We start from the raw sequence: 27617 nt of genomic DNA, 5'->3' as shown, positions 1-27617 counted from the left end.
GAAACACCAAAAAGGAAAAAAAAGTATTAAGACGAAGAAGGGAAGAAGGAAGGAAGGAACGAAAGTAGGAAGGGAGGAAAGCAGAAAGGAAAAAAAGAAAGAAAGAAAGAAGGAAAATATAAAAATGGGATAGACACAAGGGACAGGAAAGAAGTTAAAAGAGAGGAGAGGAACGAACGAAGGAAGGAAGGAGGGAGGACGTGAAATGACTGATAAAAGAAGGAATGAGGAAGGAGTCGAAGTGGAAGTGGAGGAAAAGAAGATCCAGTGAGGGAGAGAATAGAAAGACTCTCTCTCTCTCTCTCTCTCTCTCTCTCTCTCTCTCTCTCTCTCTCTCTCTCTCTCTCTCTCTCTCTCTCTCTCTCTCTCTCTCTCTCTCTCTCTCCGGTAGCTATTTCTCCTTCCTCCGCCTTTTCCTCTTTCTCTTTTTTTTCTCTCTCTTTATTCCTTTTTCTTTCTATTTATTTATTTTTCATGTCATTGTTTAGTCTGCACTTTCCTTCTTTCCCCTTTTCCCTTCCTCCCTCGCTCCTTCTCTTTTCCTTCCTCTTTCCCTCCCTCTCTCCTTCCCTCCTTTCCTTCTTCTCTCCGTCTTCCTTGTCTCCTATCCTCCTTTTCTTTTTTTTATCTTCCCTTTATCTTTCCTCCTTTCTTCATTCCTTCCATATTTTTTTCCTCCCTCTGTACCTCTTTTCTTCTCCATTTTTTTCCTCTCCTCTATTTATTTATTTCTCCTTCCCTCAAAACCCTCTTCCTTCTCTCCCTTCTTCCCTCCCTCTTCCTTGCCTTCTTCCTTCTCTCCCTCCTTTCCTATTTCCTTGTTCCTTTCCTACCTCCCTCCCTTCCTCCCCTCCTCCCCTCCTCTCTCTCTCTCCCTCGCCTTTCTTCTTTTCCTTCCGTGTCTGGCATGGAGGAAAGAAAGGGAGTGAGAGAAAAAAAAAGAGGAAAAAGACGGACACATCCAAGTTGATTACGTCTCTCTCTCTCTCTCTCTCTCTCTCTCTCTCTCTCTCTCTCTCTCTCTCTTGTTCGCTCGCTCTCTTACATGTGTGTGTGTGTGTGTGTGTGTGTGTGTAGAAAAGAGTACGTAGAGTGGAATGTCTTGAAAAGCTATTCGATTTTTATCTCCTCAGTGGCCTCGATTCCTCCTCCTCCTCCTCCTCCTCTTCCTCCTCCTCCTCCTCTTCCTCGAAAGAAAAAAACAAACATCGGGTGGACTCTTCCAAACGCGATCTAATCCTCTCTCTTTCTCTTCCTCCTCCTCCTCCTCCTCTCCTCCTCCTCCTCTTCCTCCTCCTCCTCCTCCTCTTCGCCAAATGAACTCGTTAGCGCCTCGGGAAGTGCTTCGGGTCGCGCTTCGCCGCCGTATTCGAACCTGTAATGAATCCCAAGCTGGAAGTAAGTGATTTCGGGGCCCCCGTTCGAACCCCGCGCCGCGCTCGTCCACGTCGCGCTCGAGATTACGAAGAGATGGTTTGGCTGGATTTTTTTTTTTTTTTTTTTGGGGGGGGGGCTATTGAAGTTTTTTGTGTACCGTTTGTAAGTAAGTCAGGAGGAGGAGGAGGACGAAGAGGAAGATAATGATGATAGTGATGAGGAAGTAAAAGAAGATGAGGAATAAGATGAAAAAAAATGATGGTTTGCTTGATTTTCTTGTGTTTCTTGAGCCTAGGGAAGTTTTGTTTATCTTTTGTTGCTATGATAGGAGGAAGAAGAAGAAGAAGAAGAAGAAGAAGAAGAAACATGGAAACATGGAAATGCAGGCAACAGAAAGCCTATTGGCTCATTACGAGGTCGCCCGCTTGGGTGATTTAATCTGGGGCTTGGTGAGCAGATGAAAGCACCTCGATATTGAGGAGCAGATGGAAGCCCCTCGTTATTCAGTTTACTCCCGACGCAGCGAAATGACGGTCGATTCTATATTTGAAGGAGTTGATGGTATTCGCATTTACTACTTCTGAGGGAAGATTGTTCCAGTGGCGGATGACTCGGTTTGAAAAGAAACTCCTTCCAATGTCTGTGTTACATCGACTCGACTGAATGGGTAAACCGTTATTTCTAGTTCTTGAGTTGGTTTGCAGTTCAAAGAATTTGGAGTAATCAACGTTATTGAACTTTTTTAGATACTTGAAAACTTGACTCATATCCCCCTCGTAGGCGTCTTTTCTCCAATGTAAAGAGATTGAGTCGCTTGAGTCGTTCCTCGTACGGTTGAGCCCTGAAGGTTGGAATCATCTTTGTGGCGCGTCGTTGAATCCTTTCCAGTAAAGCAATGTCCTTTCTGTAATTGGGAGACCAGAACTGCACTGCATACTCACGTCTGGTCTTTTACACTCGAAGTTCCTCGCTATGAACCCGAGCATAATGTTGGCCTTGTTGTATGCTTTTTTACAGTGATTCGCGTGTTTCAGGTCACTGCTGATAGTGACTCCAAGATCCTTTTCCTCCTGCATCGCTTGCAGAGGTCTCCCATTCATGATGTATGTGTGGTTACTATTTTTGGACCCAATGTGCATGACTTTGCATTTGTCAACATTAAAAGACATTTGCCATTTTTCCGACCATTCGATAATGTGATTGAGGTCTTTCTGAATGATTTCGCAGTCGGTCTTTGTGAGGGTATCTCCACCCACCTTGGTGTCATCTGCAAATTTCGATATTGTGGATTTCAGTCCTGATTCTAGGTCATTGATATATATGATAAAGAGGATGGGTCCCAGCACTGACCCTTGAGGCACTCCACTAGTGACTGGAAGCCAATCGGAAGGCTGTCCGTTGAGTAGTACTCTTTGTTTTCTGTCGGTGAGCCAATCTCTTATCCACGCGATCAGATTGGCTCCGATGCCCGCCGAGTGCAGTTTCTTAAGGAGTCGCTCGTGCGGTACTTTGTCGAAGGCTTTCTGAAAGTCCAGGTATATAATTTCACTGGGGATGTGGGCATCCCAGTTCTTATATATACCTTGGAAGAAATCTAATAAATTCGTTAGGCAGGAGCGCTTGTTTCTGAAGCCATGCTGGGTGTCGGAGATTATATTATTGTTTTCTAGAAACGTAACAAATTTATCTCTAATAATCTTTTCGAGTATTTTTCCTGCCACTGATGTCAAACTTATGGGCCTGTAGTTTAATGCAACGCTTTTGTCTCCTTTTTTGAAAATCGGTGTTACGTTCCCCATCTTCCAGTCTTCCGGGACCTTGTTTAGTTGAACTGACCGGTTGAATATGTTAGTGAGTGGTTGAAGTATTTGTTGTTTAAGCTCTTTTAATAACCGCGGGGACAAACTGTCGGGTCCCGTTGACTTGTTCGTGTCGAGTTTGTCCAAGTACTTTTTTACTTCTTGGTCGCATATTGAGCCAATTTCCAGCGGCGTGATCTCACTTGGCGGGTCAGGAGAAGGATAAAGGATAAAAAGAATAACAAGCGGAAAAACAAAAGTAATAATAATAAGAAGAAGAAATGAAATACACGGAAGAAGAACAAGAAGGAATAAAAGAAAAGAAGAAGAAAACAAGAAGATCGGGAACAATAACAAAAAGAATGGTGTTGATAGAGATTAAACAAGTATAGCTAAGGAACTGAATATTTTAATGGACTTATTTATTGATGTGTTAATTCGTGTATTGGTATGGTGAGTGAGAGAAGGATGAAGGAGGAGGAGAGGAAGAGAATGAAGAGAAGAGGGGAAGAGCAGAATAGATAGATGAGAAGAGAGGCGAAAAGGCAAATGGAGAGAGAAAAAAGATGAAGAAAAAAAGGAAGTGAGAGAGGGAAGCAATGGAGGAGGAGAGGACGCGAAATCAAAGATGGTGCAGAGAGAGAGAGAGAGAGAGAGAGAGAGAGAGAGAGAGAGAGAGAGAGAGAGACCGAAAATGATTGCTCCTGCTACTTTAAATCCATCTCAAATATCACTCGTCCTTGTCTCTGTCTATCTATCTATCTATCTATTCCATGCCAACCAGACCCTTGATACTCCGTTCTCTTCCTTTCTATTGGGTCTCAGTGTGAATGTGAAGCCGCAAGGAAGCCCAGAGGAAGCAAAGGAAGTCCCTGAAGGTGGAGTCAATGGGTGCGTTGTGGTAAAGAAGCCTCACCATTGATATTGTAGTAAAGCCTTGCCATTGATATTGTAGTAAAGCCTTGCCATTGATATTGTAGTAAAGCCTCACCATTGATATTGTAGTAAAGCCTTGCCATTGGTGTTGTTGAGGTTGTTGGTGTTTCGGTTTGGTGGTGACGAATGGGGTTTAGTTTGTGGTAGAGAGTGGTTGGTTTGGTGGTTGTGATTTGGGGTTTAGTTTTGATGTTGATAAGTTAATAGCAATCAACCCTCATCTGTTATGTCATTAGGTATTGTGTTTGTTTTCCTTTATCTTATTTGTTTTTCTTCTTACCTTCTTCTCTTTTGTTATTTTGATTTTTACCTTCTCTTTATTTTCATATTTCTCTTTACCTTCTCTTATTCTGCTTTTTATCTTTAGTTTTAGTTTTCTCCTTACCTTATCTTTTTTTTAATTCTTCTCCTTACTTTTTCTCCTTTTTTAATTCTTTTCCTTTTTAATCTTACTGGCTTCCTTATTTTTCATATAGTCTGCTCTTCAAAGGGACTCTGTTTGGATCTAGATATTTATTTTTTTCTATTTTCTCTTGATACCCTTTCATAGATCTCAGTACCACTATATACTACTAATACTACTAACACGACTACCAATGCGACTCGAACATTTATTACCAAGAGAACATTTATTGCTAGAAGAACATTTATCACTAGTGGAAAAGTCTTGTATGTATCGCAGCAAACTTTTAGACGCTCACCAGAAAGCTACCGAGTGTTGCTAAAAGGATTCATTCACGGTGTTGTTGCCGGAAAACTTCGGTGTGTTGAGCAAAGCAGGAGCGCGGTGAGGGAAGGCTCGGTGTGTTGCAGGAGTGTTGCAGCTAAATGGGAATAGTTTGTGGCTTGCAGGTGTGGCGCGCGGAGTGTTGAAGTGTTTGTGGCAGGTGAGAGAGAGAGAGAGAGAGAGAGAGATTGCACACATACCTTCGAATTCCTGGTTTGTATTTTGCCTTTTCATTTTATTACACACACACACACACACACACACACACACACACACACACACACACACACACACACACACACACACACACACACAAACTTCCTCTCACCTCAAACTTCCCTCATTGACTTCTACTTGACTCCCCCCCTCCCCCCCGTGCCTCTCCATCCCCCCCCCCCTTCTCATGCTCCCTCCTCCCCCCCCCTCCCCCCGCGAAGCTACTGTACTCTCAAGTTCACGGGTCAAAAAGCGGTGCATTGTGGGGGCTTGGAGGTCAAAGGTCACGAGGAAGAGGAAGAGGAAGAGGAAGAACAAGAAGAAGAAGAACAAGAACAAGAAAAACAGTAATAATCAGAAAAAGAAAAAGAATAAGATGATGATGATGATGATGAAAGTAATATGTATCAGTCGTGAATGTTTTGTACGCGTAGTTTTTTTATTTTATACTAAGGTCACAATCATTAGTAAAATAAAGAAAAAAAAAGAAAGATGAAAAAATAGAAGAAATAAAAAAAAACATGAAGCGGAAGCAGAGAAAGATAACAAAGATAAGAAGGAGGAGGAAGAGGAGGAGGAAGAAGAAGAGGAGGAGGAGGAGGTGGAGGAGGAGGAGGTTGCCATGTTTTAAGTTAGTGATGTGTAAAATTAGTTCATTATTAATCGGTCTCTTGGGTGTTATTCATTTTGGTAGATAACACACACACACACACACACACACACACACACACACACACACAGAGAGAGAGAGAGAGAGAGATAGGACGTGTCAAGTAGAGTTGGAGTACACTTAATTCGCTATTTTAGTACTCTCTCTCTCTCTCTCTCTCTCTCTCTCTCTCTCTCTCTCTCTCTGTCTATATTTTCCCTTCCTTTACCTTTCCTTCTCTTCCCATCCTCTCGACCGCGTTTCCTTCTTTATTTAATATTCTTCTTTCTTCTCGTTTCTCTTCATCTCCAAAGTCTTTCCTCCAGTAATTTTCTTCTTCTTTCCGTTACAGGTCCGGAAAAACTGTAGCAGCCCGATGTACGTGGAAGAGACGGGGGAGGATTTGAAGCCGTCCAGTCTTGCTTCAGGTAAGAGGCAGGTGAAGGAGGAGGAGGAGGAGGAGGAGGAGCAAGAAGAGGTGGTGAGGGAGGAGGAAGAGTTATAAAAGGGTAAGGAAGCGGAAAAATGAGGAGAAGGAGGAACAGGAAGAGGAATAAGAGGTAGGAAATAACCCTTTGAAAGAGAAGCTTCTGATCAGAGTAAGCTCCTCCATTTACTCTTGAAGGAAAACTTTTTGACTTCAACCATCTTCATTACTCTCTCTCTCTCTCTCTCTCTCTCTCTCTCTCTCTCTCTCTCTCTCTCTCTCTCTCTCTCTCTCTCTCTCTCTCCATCGCTTCCCTCCCTCACTTCCTTTCTTCCTTCCTCTTTACTCTCCATTGGCCTCTTCGCCTCCCTTTTCAAATATCCATTCTCTTTCCTCCCTTCCTTCCTTTCCCCTTCTCTTCTTCCCTTCTATTTTCCTCTTTCGTCTCCCTTCCTTCCTTTTCCCTCTCCCTTCTGCTTTTTCATCCCCCTTTCTTCCCTTCCTACCTTTCCCCTTTTCTTCTTCCCCTCATTCCCTTCCCTTTCTTTTCTATTCATTTCGTTCCCTCTCCCTTCCTTCCTTGCTTCCCTTTTTCCTTTTTTCCTTTCCTTCCCTTCCCCTTCCCTTCTTTTCCTCCCCTTCCTTTTCTATTCATTCCCTTCCCTCTCCCTTTCTTCCTGTCTTCCTTTCCTTCCCTTCCCCTTCTCTTCCGCCCTCCTTCACCTTTCCCTTCCCCTTCATCCTTTCCATCCCTTCCCTCCCCTCTTCTCTTTTCCTGTTCCCCCTTCCTTTCCTTCGTATCTTCCCTTCTTCCCTCCCCTCCCCTCCCCTCTCCTCTCCTCCCCTCTCCCCCCCAAGGCACTACACTATTCAGATCGAGATTTTGTCAGTCGCTTTTTACATTCTTCGTTTTTTTTTTTTTTTTTTCACGTCGAAGCTTTTTGTATAACGAGTTTGGGGGCGCAAGAGGAACAGGTTGGAGGTAGTATGTTTTATTATTATTATTATTATTATTATTATTATTATTATTATTATTATTATTGACGATGATATGATGGGGGCTGTCTTGTTTTACTACTTTCTTTCTACTTCTGTTATTCTGTTATTTTTTCCTTTCCTTCTTCTTCTTCTTCTTCTTCTTTTTCTTCTTCTTCTTCTTCTTCTTCTTGTCGTATTTCGTGGATAGTGGTGATGAAAATGGAGGTGGTAGAGGTTGTTGTAGTGGTTGTGGTGGTGGTAGTGGTGATGGTGGTGCAGGTGGTGGTGGTGGTGGTGGTGGTGATTCAATTTTTATCCTTTCTAGACATTTTGAAGTTCGTCTCTTTCGTCTTTTTCTCGTTCCGATGTTCCGTTTTTCTTTCCTGTATCTTTTTTTTTATATCCTGGTCTTGTTTCTTTCTTTTTGTAGTTTTCTTTATATCGCATTTCCTTTTGGTTATCTATACTTCCTCCCACTTTCTACTGTTCATTAATGATTTACCTTTTCAAACGAACTCTTCTATCCTCTCCTACGCCTATGACTACTCTGTGTTACTTCATATCTTTGTATAATAGAAAAATGTCCATGCTGTCCTGATTCCTTATGCAAGAGTTCAATAGCATCTTCATTCTTTCATTCATCTCACTGATAAACTCTGAAATAAACGCCTTCACTCATAAGCTGTCCTGATTTCTTATGCAAGACTTAAACAGTATCTTAGTTCCTTCATCCCTTTCACTGATAAACTCTGAAATGCTTGTCTTCACCCCTATGCTGTCCCTATTCCTTATGCAAGAGTTCACCAACTTCTTCATTCTTTCACCTGATTAACTCATTAACAGCCTTCCTTCGCATGTATTTCCTCCTTCCCACAACTTAAACACTTTCAAGACAGGAAAATTAAAACACCTTTCCAACCTAATTAACTTATTTTTAAACTACTTCTGTCCTCCGTTTGTGCTTTTGTTGTTGTTGTTGTTGTTGTTGTTGTTGTTGTTGTTGTGCCCTTGAACTACTTCCTCTGAAAAAAATATTACTGTTCTTTTTTCCTCTCTTTCCACAATTGTTTTTCCTTTTATTGTCCATTTTTCAAGTAAGTGCGTTTTTTGTTTTCTCCTAATCGCTGCTCTTTTGTTTGTCCTTCCCCTGTGGTTGTTTCTCTCCCTCCCTCCCTCCTCTCTTTCCTTCCCTTCCTCTCTCCCTTCCTTCCACCCTCTCCTTCCTCTCTCATTCTTTATATGTCTCTCTTCTTTTTCTTCCTCCGTTTCTCTCCGTGGTTGTTTATCTCCCTCTCTTCCTCTCTTCCTCCCTCCCTCTCTCCCTTTTTCCTTTCTCTTGCATTCTTTATCTCTTTCTCTGTCTCTCTCTCTCCCTCTTCTCTTTCTTCCTCCGTTCCTCCTTCCGTTGATTGTCGTGGTTCCTTTTGACAGCTTGAGGGAGGAGGGAGGGAGGAAAGGAGGAAAAGGAGGGACAGAACGAAGGAGGGAAGGAGGGAGGGAGAGAAAAAAGGAGGAGGGGGAGAAGCCTTGCGGCCTTCGTCCTTAATTGAAGAAGTTTTTTTTTTAATTTTTGCCTTTGATCTGACATGCCCTTACCTCTCTCTCTCTCTCTCTCTCTCTCTCTCTCTCTCTCTCTCTCTCTCTCTCTCTCTCTCTCTCTCTCTCTCTCTCTCTCTCTCTCTCTCTCTCTCTCTCTCTCTCTCTCTCTCTCTCTCTCTCTCTCTCTCTCTCTCTCTCTCTCTCTCTCTCTCTCTCTCTCTCTCTCTCTCTCTCTCTCTCTCTCTCTCTCTCTCTCTCTCTCTCTCTCTCTCTGTATTTCCTATTCACTTCTAACGTTTTCCTTTTTTCTCTTTCACATTCTCTCTTTCCAGTTTCTCTTTTCTATCTTATTTGTATCTTTTCCTTCTTTATTTATTTTTCTTATGTTTTCTTCTTTCTCTTTTACTTCTTCCTCTTCTTCTCTTATTCTTATTTCACCTTTCACTTTATTACACTCACTTTCTGTAGTCTTGAAAATATCTCTCTCTTCCTCCTTCTTTCTCTTCCCTCTGTCTCCCTCTCTCTATATATCTTTATCTTTCTCTCTTTCTCTCTCTCTCTCTCAAACCTCCTTTCGCTTCCCTTCCCTTCCCTTTAATCTTCCTTCGTCAGTATTTCTCTCTCTCTCCTTCAAGTTTCTCCTCCCCTCACACACACACACACACACACACACACACACACACACACACACACACACACACACACACACACACACACACACACACACACCTTGATAGAGTCTGGGAATTTTCTCCATCAGTTTCACCAAGTCTTTAATTTTCTGGCCGAGTTTCGTTTTCTATTTGGGGGCGATTCTGCGTTGAGCTTTTTTTTTTTTCCTCATTTTTCTTCGGTTTCCTTGCCGATCTTGTCTTCTTTTTTTTCTTTCGCTCGTTTTTCTTTTTTTTTGTCTTTAATTTTTCTTGTTTTTCTTCTTTCTTTCGTTTCTTCCTTTTGTTTTGTTTTCTTTATTGTTTTGTTTTTTGTTTTCTTTTTTCTTTTTCTGCCTATTCTTTATTTTTTCTTGTCTCATTTTCGTTTCTCTTTTCTTTCTGTCGTTTATTTTTTTCTTGTCTTCTTCTTTTTCGTTACTTTTTTTCTTTAGTTCGTTTCTTTACTTGCTTGCTTCCTTTCTCTTGTTTTTTGGGTTGTAGTTTTTTCCTTCGGGTGGTTTATGTTTCCTTGTATGAACGTGTGGCCTTCGTGTTTTTTATCTTTTCTTTCTCTTTTCTATTTCTTTTATCTTCGTTTGCTCTTTATACTTTCTCGGATAATTTTCTTTCCCTCTTTTTTTACCATTTTACATCTGAAGAACATTTACCTATCTATTTTTTCTTCAGGGCTTTGTTGGTATATACGCAGATTTCTTTTTACCTGACTCTGATACCTTCGTTCATCGGATATTTTTCTTTCTCTTTTTTTAACCATTTTTACATCTGAAAATCATTTATCTATATTTTTTTCTCAGAGCTTTGTTTGTATTTACGTAGATTTTTTTTTTTATACCGGACTATGCTACCTTCGTTCATCAACAATAATATCCTCTTACTTATATATACATCTATTCAACATTCACTGTCATTTTTTGGGGGGGTATTATTTTTACTCGACTTTGCTTATATTTTTTTCTGATTTATTCTGTTTCCTTGTGTTCTGGTAATCTTTATCCCTAGTTATTCTTCCTTTCCTTTGTGTATTACAGTGTGAGTTTGTTAGGAACGCTCATTTTTTTACACTTTTCCCTTCAGCATATTACTTTTTCTTGCCCTCATTTTCGTCAGGTTTATTAGTGCTAGGTAAAGTAAATACGAGCCAAGAGTATACAGGTGTGTGAATAAATCCTCTCTCTCTCTCTCTCTCTCTCTCTCTCTCTCTCTCTCTCTCTCTCTCTCTCTCTCTCTCTCTCTCTCTCTCTCTCTCTCTCTCTCTCTCTCTCTCTCTCTCTCTCTCTCTCTCTCTCTCTCTCTCTCTCTCTCTCTCTCTCTCTCTATATCTCTGTCTCTCTCTCTCTCTCTCTCTCTCTCTCTCTCTCTCTCTCTCTCTCTCTCTATCTCTCTCTCTCTCTCTCTCTCTCTCTCTCTCTCTCTCTCTCTCTCTCTCTCTCTCTCTCTCTCTCTCTCTCTCTCTCTCTCTCTCTCTCTCTCTCGAGGACTCAAAGTGTGGCACGGAGCTCACCTGACTAATTAGCGTCAACACAGGTGAGAAAGTGAGGCAGGTGAGGTGAGGAGAGAGAGAGAAGAAGAAGAAGAAGAAGAAGAAAAAGAAAAAAAACTGAATGTGAATTATGAAGAAACATCGTCCTGGAAAAGACATAGTAATTAATGGATTAAGTACTACTACTACTATTACTACTACTACTACCATTACTACTACTACTACTACTACTACTACTACTACTACTACTACTACTACTACTGGTTCTATTTCTGCTTCTGCTGCAACGTATGCTAAAAAAAAACTTCCTTGCCAGTATAATGAAACCTTTTGCTCTTCTTTTTATTTTTATTCACATTGTATTTACTAATGAGTCTGAGGTGTGCTTCTCTCTCTCTCTCTCTCTCTCTCTCTCTCTCTCTCTCTCTCTCTCTCTCTCTCTCTCTCTCTCTCTCTCTCTCTCTCTCTCTCTCTCTCTCTCTCTCTCTCTCTCTCTCTCTCTCTCTCTCTCTCTCTCTCTCTCTCTTTTTATTTTATTTACACAGACACTTGGTTACATCAGGGCCTAGTACCTATAACATTACATTATATGGCGGCACTAGTTTCTAGGCTAAAGGGAACATAGTTGGTATCCCCTATCTGAAAGCCTAACCTGTTCACAAATTGTTCAGCCACTGGTTCACAAACAGTTTATATTGTTGCCGCTGTGTGAACTGCTGAGGCAGCTGACCGGACGCAAGGAAACGGTTCCATATCTGCACGTAAGTGTTTATAAACTGCCTCTGGTAGTGAGTCGTCCGGCATCGCTGTACCACCAGAGCCGTGGGAGCCGCCTCCGCTGACCGGGTGTTGGCTGTCACCTCCCGCTCCGGCTGGCGCAGCGTCCTCAGGTGCTCCACTCCCTCCTGCTGTATTTTGTACAGAGTGGTGAGGCCGGCCACGTCTCGCCGGTGTTGGAGGGTCTGCAGGGTCGGTAGGTGCTCCGGTTGTCGATCCGTGATGATCCTCCACGCCCTCTCCTGGATCTTGTCGAGGAGCGCGAGATGGGTACTGGCAGCTCCCCCCCACTTTAGGCACGAATACTCAAGGGAGGATCGGATTTGTGCCTTGCATAAGACCTCGCGCCCTCGACTGTCCATCAGCCAGGAGATTCTGCGTAGGGACGTCAGCTTCCGTGAGGCTGCCCTTGCCAGCTGCTGGATGTGCGTGCGGAAGGTCAGCCTGGAGTCATATGTGAGGCCCAGCACCTCCACTTCCTCACTCAGCTTGAGTCCCTCGAATTCAAGCTGGAGATCCACAGGTGTCCTGGCCACTACCAGCAGCTGAGTTTTTGCTGGGGCAAACTTAACTTGCCACTTACTCCCCCAATCTGCAATACGCCGGAGTGTGGCTCTTAGTTGGCGTGCTGCCTGGGCCTCTCCTCCTGGCTCTATTTTGTGAGTCAAAGTGATGTCATCGGCGAACGCTTTGGCACTAGGAACAAGATGGAGGAGGTCATTTATGTACATGTTCCATAGTAGTGGCCCGATGACGCTGCCTTGTGGCACGCCGGCGTGGATCCGTTGTGGGGAGGACTTGTGCCCATTCAGGACCACTTGAAGGTGGCGTTCCTCTAAGTAATTTTCCATCAGGCACAGAAGCTTTCCCTCCAATCCGGCTGCTCTCATTTTTTCTAATAGGGCGGTGTGCCACACTCGGTCAAATGCGCCCTCAATGTCTAGTGCCAGAGCAGCAGTGGCTCTTCCTTGGTCCAGCTGTAAACTCCATTCGTTGGATAGTAGTAGGTGGAGATCGGCTGCTGACCGGTTTTTCCTGAAGCCTGGCACTCAACAGATAGTGCCTATCCAGGTGTCTAGTGATCCGCTCTGCCACTATTCCCTCCAACACTTTTGCCACTGCTGATAGGAGGGACACCGGCCTGTAGTTCCTCACGTCCGCTCGGTCGTTCTTCTTGTGCACAGGAACAACATGGCTAGTCTTCCACTTCTGCGGCCAGGTGGAGGTATGAAGGCAGTGGTTGAATATCTTGGAGAGGGGAAGAGCGAGTTCCTTGGCACACTGACGCAGGAGGCGGGGGCTGATATTGTCCGGGCCAACAGCCTTATCTGCGTCTAAGGCCTTCTGTGCCAGATACACCTCCACCTCCGTTGTTGAGAGGCTTGTCAGCTTTTCTTTTGTAACTGAAGGGAGAGTCGGTGGCTCTTTTTCTGGGTGAGGGACGGTCATTTTGGCAGCAAAAGTCTTGGTAAACAACTCTACTTTTTCTTTATTGTTCAGTGCCATGGTGCCATCCTCTCTTCTCATGGTCGGAACTGTGCCTTCTTGCACCTCAACTTGATGTTCCTTAACCAGGTGCCACCACTGCTTGCTCCCTACCTGGCCTCCTTTTAGTTTGTTTTTTGTGGCAGTCACCCATCGGCCCTTAGCCCAGGCCTGGGCGTCTTGCATTCGGGCTGCTGCCTCCCTGTGCCTCCTCTTGTTGAAGGCAGTTGGGTTACGCTTATACGTTAGCCAAGCGCGGTGTTTGGCGTCTGATGCTGCACGACACCTCGGCCCGAACCACGGCTGGTCGGACGGCTTGGATCTGTGCTCGCGGTGTGGCACCCACCGGTGTTGCTCCTTGAGGACTGCTTCAGTGAACTGGTGCACCTGCTGCTCCACGCTGCCACTCAGAAGCGCGTCCCAGTCCAGCTGTTGCAGGGCTGTGCGCAGCCTCCCCCAGTCAGCTGCCCCCCACCGCCACAGAGTCCTTGTGGTGCTCTCCTCCCGGTGACGCTTGAATGCCACCTTGGCGAGAACGGCCACATGATCTGAGGTACCCACATAGCCCAGCGGGTGGCATTGCACAGTGTTTGGGGGAAGGTCAGTGACGACAGGATCAAGCGAGGATCCGGAGCTGTGTGTGGGGAAGTTAACATAGTTGTCCAAGTCGTACACTGCTAGTAAGTTGTCGAACTCCCTTTGTGCTGTGCGCTGATTTAGGTCCCCTACTATAATAATGTTGTCACACTTATTTACAGTCATAATATTATCAATGTTATTTAATAAAAAGTGGAAGACAGCAGGACCTTCTGCCGGAGGTCTGTAGCACCCACAACACAAAATGCCCGCGCCATTATTGTTTATTATTTTGAACAAGATTATTTCAAAGTTTTCAGGAATGTCATACTCTGTAAGTTGTACACTCACTGACTCCTTGTGGCACAACGCAACACCGCCTCCTTGTGATGATCGATCTTTTCTGTACCACTTAGAGTAGCCTTTAATTTTAGCATAGTTTTCAGGCACGGTGTCATTTAGAAAAGTTTCTCTCAGAAATACTACATCGGCATTATTTTTTATCACATACTGATGTGTGAGCTCACCAATGTTAGTATGGAATCTCTCTCTCTCTCTCTCTCTCTCTCTCTCTCTCTCTCTCTCTCTCTCTCTCTCTCTCTCTCTCTCTCTCTCTCTCTCTCTCTCTCTCTCTCTCTCTCTCTCTCAATCGACTTGACATAAACTCAATATGGCTCCTGACTCCTACGTGAGAGAGAAGATCATTGGGGCTTCCGGAGTGGTGGTGGTGGTGGTGGTGGTGGTGGTGATGCTTATGGTGGTAAAGGATTGCGATGGTGGTGGTGGTGATGATGGTTGGCCTTGGAATAGGTTTGGTAATAGTGGTGATGGTGGTGGTGGTGGTGGTGGTGGTAGTGGTAATGGTGGTGGTGGTGGTGGTGGTGGTGGTGGTGATGATATTTAGTTTAGATCGATAATGAAGTAATAATGTGATTTCACACACACACACACACACACACACACACACACACACACACACACACACACACACACACACACACACGCTCGGTATCATTAGTATTCCTTGACATCTTCCTTCTCTTCCTCCTTTCATTCTTCTTCCTTTTTCCTCCTCCTCCTCCTCCTCCTCCTCCTCCTCTTCTTCCTCCTCCTCCAAGAGTTTTAGATTGACTCCTCCTCTTTCCTCCGGTTTACCTCAACTTCTGCTACTGTTTGGCGTGAAGACCTTTCCTCCCCTCCCTCTATGCCTCCCTCCTCCCCTCCTTTCCTCCCTTCCTACGCTATCCTTCCTCCACATCTCCTTCACTCTCTCCCTTCCCTCTTTCCTTCCTATCCTTCTCCGGCACTTTTCCTCCCTTACATTCTAATTTCTTTCTCTTTCCTCCCTCCTTCCCTCCTTTCCTCCCTCCCTATGCTATTTTTCCTCCACATATCCTTCACTCTCTCCCTTCGCCCCTTCCTGCCTATCCTTCTCCTGCTCTTTCCTCCCTTACATTCCATTTTCTTCCTCTTTACTTTCCCTCCTTCCCTCCTTTCCTCCCTCCCTATGCTATTTTTCCTCCACATATCCTTCACTCTCTCCCTTCCCACTTCCTTCCTATCCTTCTCCGGCACTTTTTCTCCCTTTCATTTTACTTTCTCCCTCTTTCCTCTCCCTCCTTTCCTCCCTCCCTATGCTATTTTTCCTCCACATATCCTTCACTTTCTCCTTTCGCTCCTTTCTTCCTATCCTTCTCCGGCACTTTTTCTCCCTTACATTCCACTTTCTTCCTCTCCTCTCCCTCCTTATCTCCTTTCCTCCCTCCCTACGCTATTCTTGCTCCACATATCCTTCACTTTCTCCCTTCCCTCCTTCCTTCCTATCCTTCTCTGGCACTTTTCCTCCCTTACATTGCACTTTCTTCCTCCTTCCTCTCCCTCCGTCCCTCTCAACCTACCATCCACTGCTCTTCTTCTCTTCTTCTCTCTCTTTCTTTCCTCCTTATACCATCCTTCCTCCATTTGTCTCCTTCCCTAAAAGCTTTCCCTCCTTCCTTCCCATTCCTGTCATCCTCCTTTTTATTCCCTCCCATCCGTTCTTCCCTCTCAACCATCCATTTCTCCTTTTCCCCCCTTCTTTCCCTTCCTTCCCTTTATCATGCCTCTCTATCCTTCCCTTCTCTTCCCAACTTCCTTCCCATCCCTCACATGCACTTCCCCTCTCTTCTCTTTATCCTCCCCTCTCAACCTATCATCCATTCCTCCTCCTCTTTTCTACCTCCCTTCCTTCCATCGCTCCCTCCCTCCTTCCTTCCCTCCCTCCCTCCTCTTCGTCCTCTCCCTTTTATCGTCCTCGCCTCCGTCACGATGTCATTATCAGAAGACGATTGGGTTTTATTTATTTTTAAAAGCTTCGCTCAGCCTCAAAGATGGACAGGGGGGAGGGTAGGAAAGGAAGGGAAAGGGGAGGTGTGGAGGAATGGAGGGAAGGGGAGAGACGGGGTGGAGGGAAGGGAGGGAAGTCGCTATCCAGAACTGTCTTTCAAGCCTCAGGAGGTGGAGAGGAAAGGGGGAGTGAGAGGAATATTGAGGTGGAGAGAGAGAGAGAGAGAGAGAGAGAGAGAGAGAGAGAGATTGGAGGGGAAATGGCGTGGAACAGTGAGATGGAAAGTTGAGAATGAGTTAAGAAGAGAAGGAAAAGGAAGAAGGAGGAGGAGGAGGAAAAATAAATTCGAGAGAGAAAAAGAAGGGAAAAAATATACTACTTTTTCCTTTTACTGTAGACTTAAATTTTTTCGAACGAACTCCTCTCAATACTTTTTTTGAAGACGAAATGGATGGTATAGACTCGGATGGGTTTCTCTCTCTCTCTCTCTCTCTCTCTCTCTCTCTCTCTCTCTCTCTCTCTCTCTCTCTCTCTCTCTCTCTCTCTCTCTCTCTCTCTCTCTCTCTCAAAGGAGCTTCCCTAAAGACCGTAAGAGTGACGGGGCGGGGCGGGGCGGAGGGGGGCGGCGTGTGTGTGTGGGGCCTCATTTGCATATATATGGCAGATACGATTCGACCCTTAGAGTGAAGCTTCGAATGTTAATGTCTCTGAACACAGGGGTGGCATCCGCGGTGGTGGTGGTTGTGGTGATGACGATGATGCTGACGGTGGTAATGGTGGTGGTGGTGATGACGGTGATGGTAGTGGTGGTTGTTTTATGGTGTTAAGTTGATACTGATGTCATTTTACTTACCTGTCAATTAGGAAGTAGAGGAAATGACGGCAGGTTCGGTCAGTGAAGTAGTAGTAATAATAATAGTAGTAGTAGTAGTAGTAGTAGTAGTAGTAGTAGTAGTAGTAGTAGTAGTAGTAGTCCACTTCCTCGTCGCTAGAATGTTGACTTTTGTTTTGTCTTAATTTAGTGATGAAGTCCTTATAATTATGAAGCAGTAGAAATAGAAGTGGCAGAAATAGCAAAGTAGCAATAGTGTAGTAGTAGTAGTAGTAGTAGTAGGAGGAGGAGGAGGAGAACCAGTGTATAGTTGTAGCCGTAGTTGTAGCCATAGAACCAGCCCATAGTAGTAATAGTCGTAGCAGTAGTAACAGTAGTAGTAAGAGAAGCAGTGTATAGTTTAATCATTAGCAGAAACATCCGTCATGATCACGCCAACAGATGCGATGGTACCGAGCGCCCGGCAGAATATTATTAATTTCTCAACGTGCAATTAATCTGAATCACGACCGCCGTAATTACTGTTCTGGGACAATTACCGATGAATAATTCGCTAATTAGAGCAGGAAAACTGTTTTGCGCGCCCCTCTGTTCAAACACTGGACATGAGATTTTACAGAATTAATATTTGCTTGAGAAAATCACACCACCATTATATTTTAGACGACGTTTATAGAGAAGCTTTTTGAGACAGACAGACAGGCAGACAGACAAGCAGACAGACAGACAGATAGATGAGATAAAAAGCAACAAAAAAAACCTGCATCCACGAACAGAGAATTAAAAAAAAGAAGAAATAAAAAAAAGCGGTTGAAAAAGAGCTGCAAGAAACACACACACACACACACACACACACACACACACACACACACACACACACACACACCTGCCTGCCTGCTCACCTGTTTCCCACACACATACCTGCAAGTTGTCGCTCTTCCTGTCCATCAACGTGTGTGTGTGTGTGTGTATGTGTGTGTGTGTGTGTGTCTGGATGCCGCGACGAGGATAGGAATGTGGATAGCTGCTGGACCTGTCTGGCTAGTGGAGGAGGAGGAAGAGGAGGAGGAGGAGGAGGAGGAGAGGGGGGGAACGTAAGGTATATCTAAAAAGGAAGATAAAAAAAATACATGAACAAAACAAAAACAAGAGATAGAAAAAAATGTGAATAAAAGAAGAAAACGGGATGAAAAAAAAAGAAATGGAAGAAAAAATAAAAGAGAGAGATCGGGAAGGTGAAAGGCGAGATAGAGAAAACAGTAAAATGGAGGAGGAAGAGGAGGAGGAGGAGGAGAGAAAAAAACGAGGAAAAAGAGGAAAAAAAAGTATGTGGGAGAAATAGTGAGGTAGAACAGAGCGAACCAGGAGGAAAAATGGACTGAAATAGGAGGAGGTGGAGGAAGAAAAAGAAGAGGAAGAAGAGGAGGAGAAGGAGGAGGAGGAGGAGGAGAGAAAAAAAAGGAGGAGGAAGAAGAGGAAAAAAAAGGTTTGTGGGAGAAATAGTGAGGTTGAATACAGCAAACCAGGAGGAAAAATGGACTGAAAAAGGAGGAGGTGGAAGAAGAAGAAGAAGAAGAAGAAGAAGGAGGAGGAGAAGGAGGAGGAGGAGGAGAAACGAGTTAATCATTAAGTGACTATCCACATTGACGTTGCGAGTTCTTGATGAGATTTGTATGTTAGTGAGGCTGGTGAGGAGGAGGAGGAGGAGGAGGAGGAGGAGTTCGCACACCACCTTGACCATCACCACAAGGACGTCCACACTGTTACCAAAACCCCGCCGCCTTGCAACCTCTCTCTCTCTCTCTCTCTCTCTCTCTCTCTCTCTCTCTCTCTCTCTCTCTCTCTCTCTCTCTCTCTCTCTCTCTCTCTCTCTCTCTTCTTCTTCTTCTTCTTCTTCTTATTATTATTATTATTATTATTATTATTATTATTATTATTATTATTATTATTATTATTATTATTATTATTATTGTTATTATTGAAAGTTTATATAAAGCAACAAAAACGACCAAACACTCAAGGAAGATATCGAGAAAATTAATTAAATGAGAGACAGACGCGCTAACAGACAGGCAGACAGACAGGCGGCCGCAGCGAGAAACTAACAGACAGACAGACAGGCAGACAGGAAGACAGACATATTTATCATTCTCAGCACCTTCGTTCGCTCTTTCCCTTCATCAGTAACTCCTCCTCTCACCCTTTCCTCACTCTCCTTTTCTCTTTCTCCCTCTTTCTCTTCTATTTTCCTTCCCCATATTTTTTTCTCTTCCACTTCTTTTTCCTTTTCCTCTTTCCCTTCATCAGTAATTCTTCCTCTCTCCCTTTTCTCACTCTCCTTTTCTCTCTTTCTCCCTCTTTCTCTTCTATTTTTCTTCCCTATAGTTTTTCTCTTCCACTTCTTTTTCCCTTTCCTCTTCCCCTTCATCAGTAATTCTTCCTCTCTCCCTTTTCTCTCTTTCTCCCTCTTTCTCTTCTATTTTCTTCCCTATAGTTTTTCTCTTCCACTTCTTTTTCCCTTTCCTCTTTCCTTTCATCAGTATTTCCTTCTCTAACCTTTTCTTCACCCTCCTTCTTTTCTCTCTTTCTCTATCTTTCTCTTTTTCATTTTCGTTCATGATATTTATTCCTCCTATATTTTTTCTGCACTTCTTTTCTCTTCTCCTAATCTGCAATATTTTTTCTATTTTTTACTTCTCTTTCCATTCTGTTTTAACTTTCATCCTCTTCATTTCTTCAATTCTTTCCTTTTTTTTCAATTTCGTTCTCCACATTGCAATCTTCCCATATTTTTTCTCCTGTTCTTTTTTTTCTTCTCTCTCCCATCTAATCTGCAATATCTTTCCGCGTTTTTCTTTCACCTTCCTCCTCTCCCTTCTCTTCCCTCCCCCCTCTCTCTTCCTTCCCTCCCTCCTCCTCCTCCTCCTCCTCCTCCTCCTCCTCCTTGCTACTCTCCCTCACCAATGTATATTTTTCCTTCCTCTCTGCATTCTTTTCTCTCACCCCACATAGCTGCCTCTTGGTTTTTTTCTTGTTCCTCCTTTTCTTATCTCCGTTCCTCTTCTTCCCTCCTTCATTCCCTCCATCCTACATCTTATTTTCTCACCTCCTTCCTCTTTCACACCATCCATCTTGTACTCACTCCCTCTTCTTCCTTCCTCTCTTCCCTCCTCTCTCTCTTCTTTCCTCTCCTTCCTCCTACTTGCTACTCTCCCTCTCCAGTGTATCTCTTTCCTTCCTCTCTTTCCTCCATCTTTCCTCTCCTCCTCCACCTGAACTATACACCTGAGGACGAATCTCTCACGTTTATTTACCTGTACACTCCGACCTCATTAGCAGTCAGGACAGGTGATGGCAGTGGCGGTGAATAGAGAGAAGGGGAGAGCATAAAAGGAGGAAGGTAGGGAGGGACTTAGTTACTGTCTCTTTTTATTTTTCTGCCCGTCTGTCTGTCTGTTTGTTTGTCCGTTTGTGCATCTAAGTTTTCTCTCTTTTCTCACTCTCCTCCTCCTCCTCCTCCTCCTCGTCCTAAACAAACATTTTTATCTCGGGAAGTTTCTCCTCTGACGTCATCAATCTAGTCAGCCAATCACGTGACGCCTCGCTCCCCGTAGCCTCAAGACTAATGGAAGAGGAGGAGGAGGAGGAGGAGGGATAAGAGGTCAGGTGGTCTAGCAAAAGAAACAAAACAAAAAGGAAAAAAGTAGTTCGAAGAGGAGAGTGAGGAGGAGGAGGAGGAGGAGAAGAAGGAGAAGGAGGATAAAAGACTAAAAATATGAGGAAAGTGTTGTGTATTTATTATTTAAGTTGATGTGCAGGAACGAGGATGTAAAAGGAAAAAGTGCTTAGAAAATGTCAGAGAGAGAGAGAGAGAGAGAGAGAGAGAGAGAGAGAGAGAGAGAGAGAGAGAGAGAGAGAGAGAGAGAGAGTGAGAGTGTATGTGTGTGTGTGCATCTATAAAAAAAAAAGTATTGTAAGAACTGTATTGATGTAACTGAAGAGATTCGAAAAGCTCATAAACTCCAATACAAAAATCAATAAATAAGAAAATAAAAATAAAAACGTAAATAAATAAACAAAATTAAAATTAGATAATAGGCAAGAAAAACAAAAATAAATAGATAAAGTTTATATAATACGAACCTAACAGACGAAGATGATTATTGCCACATATACATTTCAATTCCCTTCTTAACATTATATCGACAAGACCAGAGTTGAAAAAAAATGAAAAAAAAAATCTCCCGCCACGCTCTGATTCAAAATGCCATAAAATTCCCATCTATTTAAATAATGTACGTTAAGAAATAATATTCCTTTCTAAATCCCCATAAATAAAGAGCCGCCTGGTAGTTCCATTCACATGTACATTTATGATCCAGTAAAATATAATAAAATGTATTAAAATGTTGCACCAGAAGAAGTCGAAGATCCAAACTATTATCTGTTAAAGTTGGAGGCATATGCTAAGCTTCGCGTGGCTTCAGTGCTCATCTCCGTCACACTGTTCCCTGAGTCTGTGGAGGGAACGAACCCATTACCCCGGGATACAGCGCCAGAGTGACATCCGGGTTGCCTCAGATTACCTTCATATTGCTAAGGTAAAATTTGAATAGGCTACAGAGGTAAGATTTCCCTTTCATGCGCTAAAGAAAGAATCATCGTTTTCTTAATTTCAAATCATGGCAAAAAGTAGAAAGAACGAATTGAAATGTCACTCAAAATGCAGTTATGAGTGTTCCTGTTCTCATAAGGAAGGTAAAAATGATCTACCTATACAGTAAGCTAAGATTTTTGGGTTAAGTAATAAAAATCCAGGAAAAAAGTAGGAAGAACGAATTAAAATGTCACTCAAAATGCAGTTATGAGTGTTCCTGTTCTCATTAGGAAGGTAAAAATGATCTACCTGTACAGTAAGCTAAGATTTTTTGGTTAAGTAATAAAAATCCAGGAAAAAAAAAAGAAAGAACGAATTGAAATATCACTCAAAGCACAGTTATAAGTATTCCTGTTCTCATGGGGCGGGAAAAAGTACCTGATATATACAGTAAACTGATATATTTTTGGTTAAACAATAAAAATAAGCAATAAAATAATAATCCCGCGTCAAATAAAAAAAAAGGGCGTCAGGAAAAATGCCGCTTAATAGAAAATCAACATTCCTCATCTCCGTAGAAGCGAAATGAATTAGACAAAAATGCTGTAGTAGAAAATATATATTCGCGATTTCATATTTTAAATAGTTCGGAAAAAATGAGATAGGAGACGACCAGCTGGAAAACCCCGTGTGTTAAATAAAGAAGATAAAAGAATAAATGATTGAGAGTTAACAAAGAGAAATTAAAAATGCAATGTGTTAGATAAAAAAAGTTAATGAATAAATGAATAAAACTAAACATGAGTAAACTATAAAAAAAAGAATAAATAAAAAGATGAGGAATTGAATAAAATGGAACAAAGGGAAATAAAAAAAGGAAAGCTGATAAAAAATAAAAGGTAAATGAAATGAATGAAAAGGAAAATAGAAAAATATGTTAGTTAAAAAAGAATAAGAAAGTAAAAATGAAAAAAATGAAAAATAAAGTGATAGATAAAATGAAACAATAGGAAAGTATAAAAAGTAAATGTGTGAAATAAAAAAAATAGAAAACAGAACAAAGGGAAAATAGAAAATGATGAAATAAAGTAAATGAAACAAACGAAAAATAAAAAATGAAGTAAATAAAATGAAAAAAATAAAAAATGAAAAAAAAGAAAAAAAAGTAAATAAAATGGAACAAATGGAAAATGAAAAAATAAAAAACAAAGAAGTAAATAAAATGAACAAAAGAAAAAAATAGAAAAAAAGAAAAAGAAAAGAAAACAAAGGGAATCTAGTCAGTCTCCGCTTGACACAAAAATCGCCCCAACAAGGTTTCAGCGCCCTGTTAAAACACAATAAAACAGCTTGAGAGTCGTAAATCAAATCAGGAAAAACAGGAAAAAAAAGTCCATCAAATTCCACTACAAAAACGAGAGAGAGAGAGAGAGAGAGAGAGAGAGAGAGAGAGAGAGAGAGAGAGAGAGAGAGAGAGAGAGAGAGAGAGAGAGAGAATAATGGTTTAGGAGACAGAAAAAGAGAAAAACGGCGAATTCCAGTAAGATAAAAAAAAATAAAAAGAGGAATATAAGATTAATGGGGTAAACGTTGACGCATTTCACACACACACACACACACACACACACACACACACACACACACACACACACACACACACACACACACACACACACACACACTGGGACATAATAGGAAATAAATTAAAATACGAACAAGAAATATAATCTGAAAGTGAGGATATAGCATGAGAGAGAGAGCGAGAGAGAGAGAGAGAGAGAGAGAGAGAGAGAGAGAGAGAGAGAGAGAGAGAATTGTTAGCTCTCAGGTGTGCAAGGATTAGGATTGGACAGGTGAGATTAGGCTCGTCTGGTTAACTGTTGATTGGTATTGCCTCAAATTGGGTGATTAGAGCCAGGTGGGAGGTGTTTGATCTCTCTCTCTCTCTCTCTCTCTCTCTCTCTCTCTCTCGCAGCTGCTTGTTAGTATGTCTGTGTCCACCGCCATGTGTGTATTGGGTTAAGTGCTTATTTGTGCGTGTGTGTGCGTGTGTGTGTGTGTGTGTGTGTGTGTGTGTGTGTGTGTGTGTGTGTGTGTGTGTGTGTGTTAACCTGCACCTGTTGGATTACTTTTTATGGAGAAGAGGTAATGCCCTTCCCCCTCCCCCCTTCCTCCCTCCTCCCCTCTTCTCTTCCCCCTCCTCATCCCCTCTACCTCCTCCTCTTTTCTCCTCGCTCTTCCCTCTCCCTCTTTTTCTCCCCTTGTTTTGCCTCCCTTCCCCTCTTCTCTCCCTCTCTCCCCTTTTCAACAGTCATTGCTCCTCTCCCCTCCCTCCTTCTCCTCTCCCTCCTCCTCTTTTCCCCTTCTCTTTCCTTTTAATTATCCCTCTTTCCTCCCTCTCTCCTCTCCTCATAATCATTAATGCTTGCTCCTCTCCCTTGCATTTCTCTCTTTCTTTGCTCTTTCCCCCTTCCTTCTTTCCTCTTCTCCCTTTTACTCTCTTGTATCATCCGTTCTTTATTTACTTTATTTCCTTCCCCTTCAGATTCCTTTAGGCTACTCTCCTTCTGTGCCTTTCCCTTCCCTTCTCTTCCTTTCCCTTCCCTTCCCTTCAGTTTATTCCGAATTTCCTTCTCTCCTGATCATTATTCACCCCTTCTCTTCTCCTCCTCTTCACTAACATGTCACTTACCTCTCCCCTTCCTTTCCCTCTAGCTTACTCCCCTACTCTTTTATCTCCCCATTTCTTCCTCTGTTCTCCTCCTCCATCTGTCTCCTACGTCTGCATTTTCCCTCCCTTCCCCTAATTCTTCTTTCTTTTCCTTCTCACTCATTTCTTCTTATAAACTTTCCTCCTTCCCTCTCCTCATTTCTTCTTCCCCCTCCTTCGTTTGTCCTTCCATTTCTCCCCTCTCCCCTCCCTCCCCCTCCCCGTTCCCTCCCCACTGAATTATCATCTCTCATCTCGTCTCGTTTCTCCCCTCCGTGTCCCACTCCTCTCTCTCCCCTCCCCACCTTTCCTCCTCACCCCAAACCAGTCTACCCCCTTCCTTCCCTTCCTTCACTCCCCTTCTCCCACTATTCCTCTCCCTTCCCCACAATATCCCCCTTTCCCCAGCACATCCCACTCTCTCCCCACTCCTCCCCTTCCGTTGCCCTCCTCTCCATCACCCTCCTCCTCATCCTCTCCTTCTCGTCCTTCTTTTGTTTCTCTTTTCCTCTCCCCTTTTCTCCCTTTTCCCCTCCATATCCACCTCCTTTTTCCCTCTCTGCATTGCTTTCTTCTCACCCTTCTCTCCTCTCCATTCCCCTCTTCTTCCTCTCCCCTTCTTCTCGTCCTCCTACTCCCCATCTCCTTCTCCTCCTTCTCTTCTCCCGCCTCTCCCTCCCTTACCTCCTATTCTCCATACCCCTCTTCTTCCTCCTTCCCCTCTACTGCCCTCAGGTTCCCATTCCCCTTCTCTCCCTTCTCCCCTCCCATCTCCCCCTCCGTCTTTCATTTCTTGCCCACAGCCTCCCCTCATCCTTACCCTCCCTGTTCTCTATCCCTTCTCTCCCTTCTCCCTCCTGTCTCCCCCTCCGTCTCCCTCACTCTCCCGCCCACAACCTCCCTTCCTGTTATCCTTCCCCTCTCTCCCCCTCCGATTCCCCCCTCTCATCTCCCGCCTTCTGCATCCTTTCACTCCCTTCTCCTCCCCCTCCGTCTCCAACCCTCCGTCCCCCCTCTCATCTGCCCACAGCCTCCCCGCATCCTTACCCTCACCCTCCCCTCTCTCCCTTATCTCCCTCCGTCTTCCCCCTCTCATCTCCCGCCCTCAGCATCCCCTCTCTACCCTCCCTCTCCCCCCTCTTCCCCCCTCCCCCCTGCAACATGCCGCGGGGGAAGATGAGTTAAACACCCTTGCAGAGGTGACCCTCGGAGGCCACTGACCAGGGTATTGATGAGGCGGCTCGTGTGTGTGTGTGTGTGTGTGTGTGTGTGTGTGTGTGTGTGTGTGTGTGTGTGTGTGTGTGTGTGTGTGTGTGTGTATGCTGCCAGTATGGAGGCGTCCCTACATGTGTGGGAGTGGCGGTGTACACGTCTATGTATGCATGTATGTATGTATGTGCATGAGCGTGTATTTTTAGCCTGCATGTGTGTGTGTGTGTGTGTGTGTGTGTGTGTGTGTGTGTGTGTGTGTGTGTGTAGGTGTGTTCAGGCAGCCAGATGGGTGCGTGGATTCTGCGAGGGCAAGAGAGTGTAAAAAGTTGAAAGTGGAATGCAGTGGAAAAAAGAAGTATAGGGTGGAGGAGATTGAGAAGTAAAACCAGTAGTAAAATAACGATGATAATAATAATAATGATGAGAAGAACATTAAGAACAAGAACAAGAAGAGAAGAGGATATATGAAAAAGAGTTGGATGATAATTAGGACCACAAAAAGAACCAATAAAAACAAAAAGTAAAAACAAAACTAAACTAAAACACGAATAAAAAAAGAAGAAAAATAACAAGAACAAGAAGAACAAAAAAAAAGAGAACAAGAGGGACAAGAACAAAAGAAAAAATATATAAAAATGAATAGAATCTTAATTAGCATCACTGAAAGAACAACAAACAGAAAACAAAAACAGGAATTAAAAAAAGATAAATAAAAAAAACATCAGCATCCACATCAGACACATAATTCTAAACAAGTGGAGATGTGAGGAAGACCAACATAAGAAAACAAAAATAGAGATAATTTAAACATATACGAAGATGATGGCGGTGTGTGATGATAATGCGAGTGGTGACTGGTATGAAGATGAGGTGTCCAGAGTGATGGTGACTGAAGATAATGAGATAGTGGTGACAGGTGAAGAGATGAGGTGGATTTGCAGGTAGAGAGTGATGGTGACTTGTGATAATGAGACCTTGATGACTAATAATGATCAGAAGTAAACGAATTAATAGAAGAGGGAGAAGAACATAATAAAATAAGGAGTCTGCAAGAGGCCGGTAGAGGTAGAAGAAAAGAAAATGAAAAGGAATAAAATATGAAAAGGAGAGAAAAGGGAGATGTAGGGCGAGAGAGAGAGAGAGAGAGAGAGAGAGAGAGAGAGAGAGAGAGAGAGAGAGAGAGAGAGAGAGAGAGAGAGAGAGAGAGAGAGAGAGAGAGAGAGAGAGAGAGAGAATAAGAAGATAAGATTGTGATAATGACCTTGATGACAGTGAAGAAGAAGAAGAAAAAAGAACAAGAAGACGAAAATGAAGAAAAAAATAAGAAAAATGAGGGAAAAGGGAGAATGACAAGAAGGGGAGGGGAATGGTGAAAGAAAAGATAATGATAATATGAATAGTGAAAGGTGGCGAGCTGAGGTAGATGAGCACGAACAGAATGATGATGATTGCTGTGATGCTGAGAGAGTGCTGACAGGCAGGAGATAAGATGTACGTGATGGTAATGATACTGAGGTGAAAGTGAGCGGTAACAGGTAAGAAAATGAGGTTTCAGGTAAATCATAAAATATTTGTTGATCAGATTAATGTTCACCGTGTTTATTGTGGAGTAATATTTCCTAGCTTGTCAGTGAGGTTCATGTACTCAGACTCTTCCAATAAGGCTTTCGTAGAGGTTGTGTCACTATTTCCATGGGTAGTGTTATGAGCCTAGTGATCGTTTGACAAGGTTTCTGTACCATGGATATAAAAAAGCATATTAGCGTTTCCGTGGGTAGTTTTATGAGCCCAGTGATAGTTTGACAAGGCCTCTGTGACATGGACGTAAAAAGGAACATATTAGTATTCCCAAGGGTAGTTTTATGAGCCTAGTGATAGTTTGACAAGGTTTCTGTACCATGGATATAAAAAAAAGCATATTTGTATTTCCACGGGTAGTTTTATAAGCCCAGTGATAGTTTGACAAGACTTCTGCGCTATGAACGTAAAAAAAGACGCATATTACTATTCCCAAGAGTAGTTTTATGAGCCTAGAAATAGTTTGACGAGGTTTCTGTACCATGGATATAAAAAAAAAAGCATATTTGTATTTCCACGGGTAGTTATATGAGCCCAGTGATAGTTTGACAAGACTTCTGTGCCATGGACGTAAAAAGGAACATATTAGTATTTGCAAGGGTAGCTTTATGAGCCTAGTGTTAGTTTGACAATTTGACAAGGTTTCTGTACCATCGATATAAAAAAAGCATATTAGTGTTTCCATGGATAGTTTTATGAGCCCAGTGATAGCTTGACAAGGT

At 43.1% G+C, this 27617-nt stretch overlaps 1 protein-coding gene across 1 annotated transcript in view; it reads left to right on the top strand.

The window, feature by feature from the left end:
• The first annotated feature begins 5992 nt into the window (after positions 1-5992).
• The window catches only part of LOC126984544 (division abnormally delayed protein-like), a 42429-nt gene continuing 20804 nt past the window's right edge, over positions 5993-27617 (top strand). The window contains exon 1 of the mRNA XM_050838278.1: positions 5993-6132. Within this exon, the coding sequence (XP_050694235.1) occupies positions 6081-6132 (52 nt within the window). The 5' untranslated portion in view covers positions 5993-6080. The remainder of the gene's footprint in view (positions 6133-27617) is intronic.

The sequence above is a fragment of the Eriocheir sinensis genome, chromosome 5 (assembly GCF_024679095.1).
Source record: "Eriocheir sinensis breed Jianghai 21 chromosome 5, ASM2467909v1, whole genome shotgun sequence".
In the NCBI taxonomy this organism is placed as follows: domain Eukaryota; kingdom Metazoa; phylum Arthropoda; class Malacostraca; order Decapoda; family Varunidae; genus Eriocheir; species Eriocheir sinensis.
This window is presented reverse-complemented; position numbering and strand designations above follow the sequence as displayed.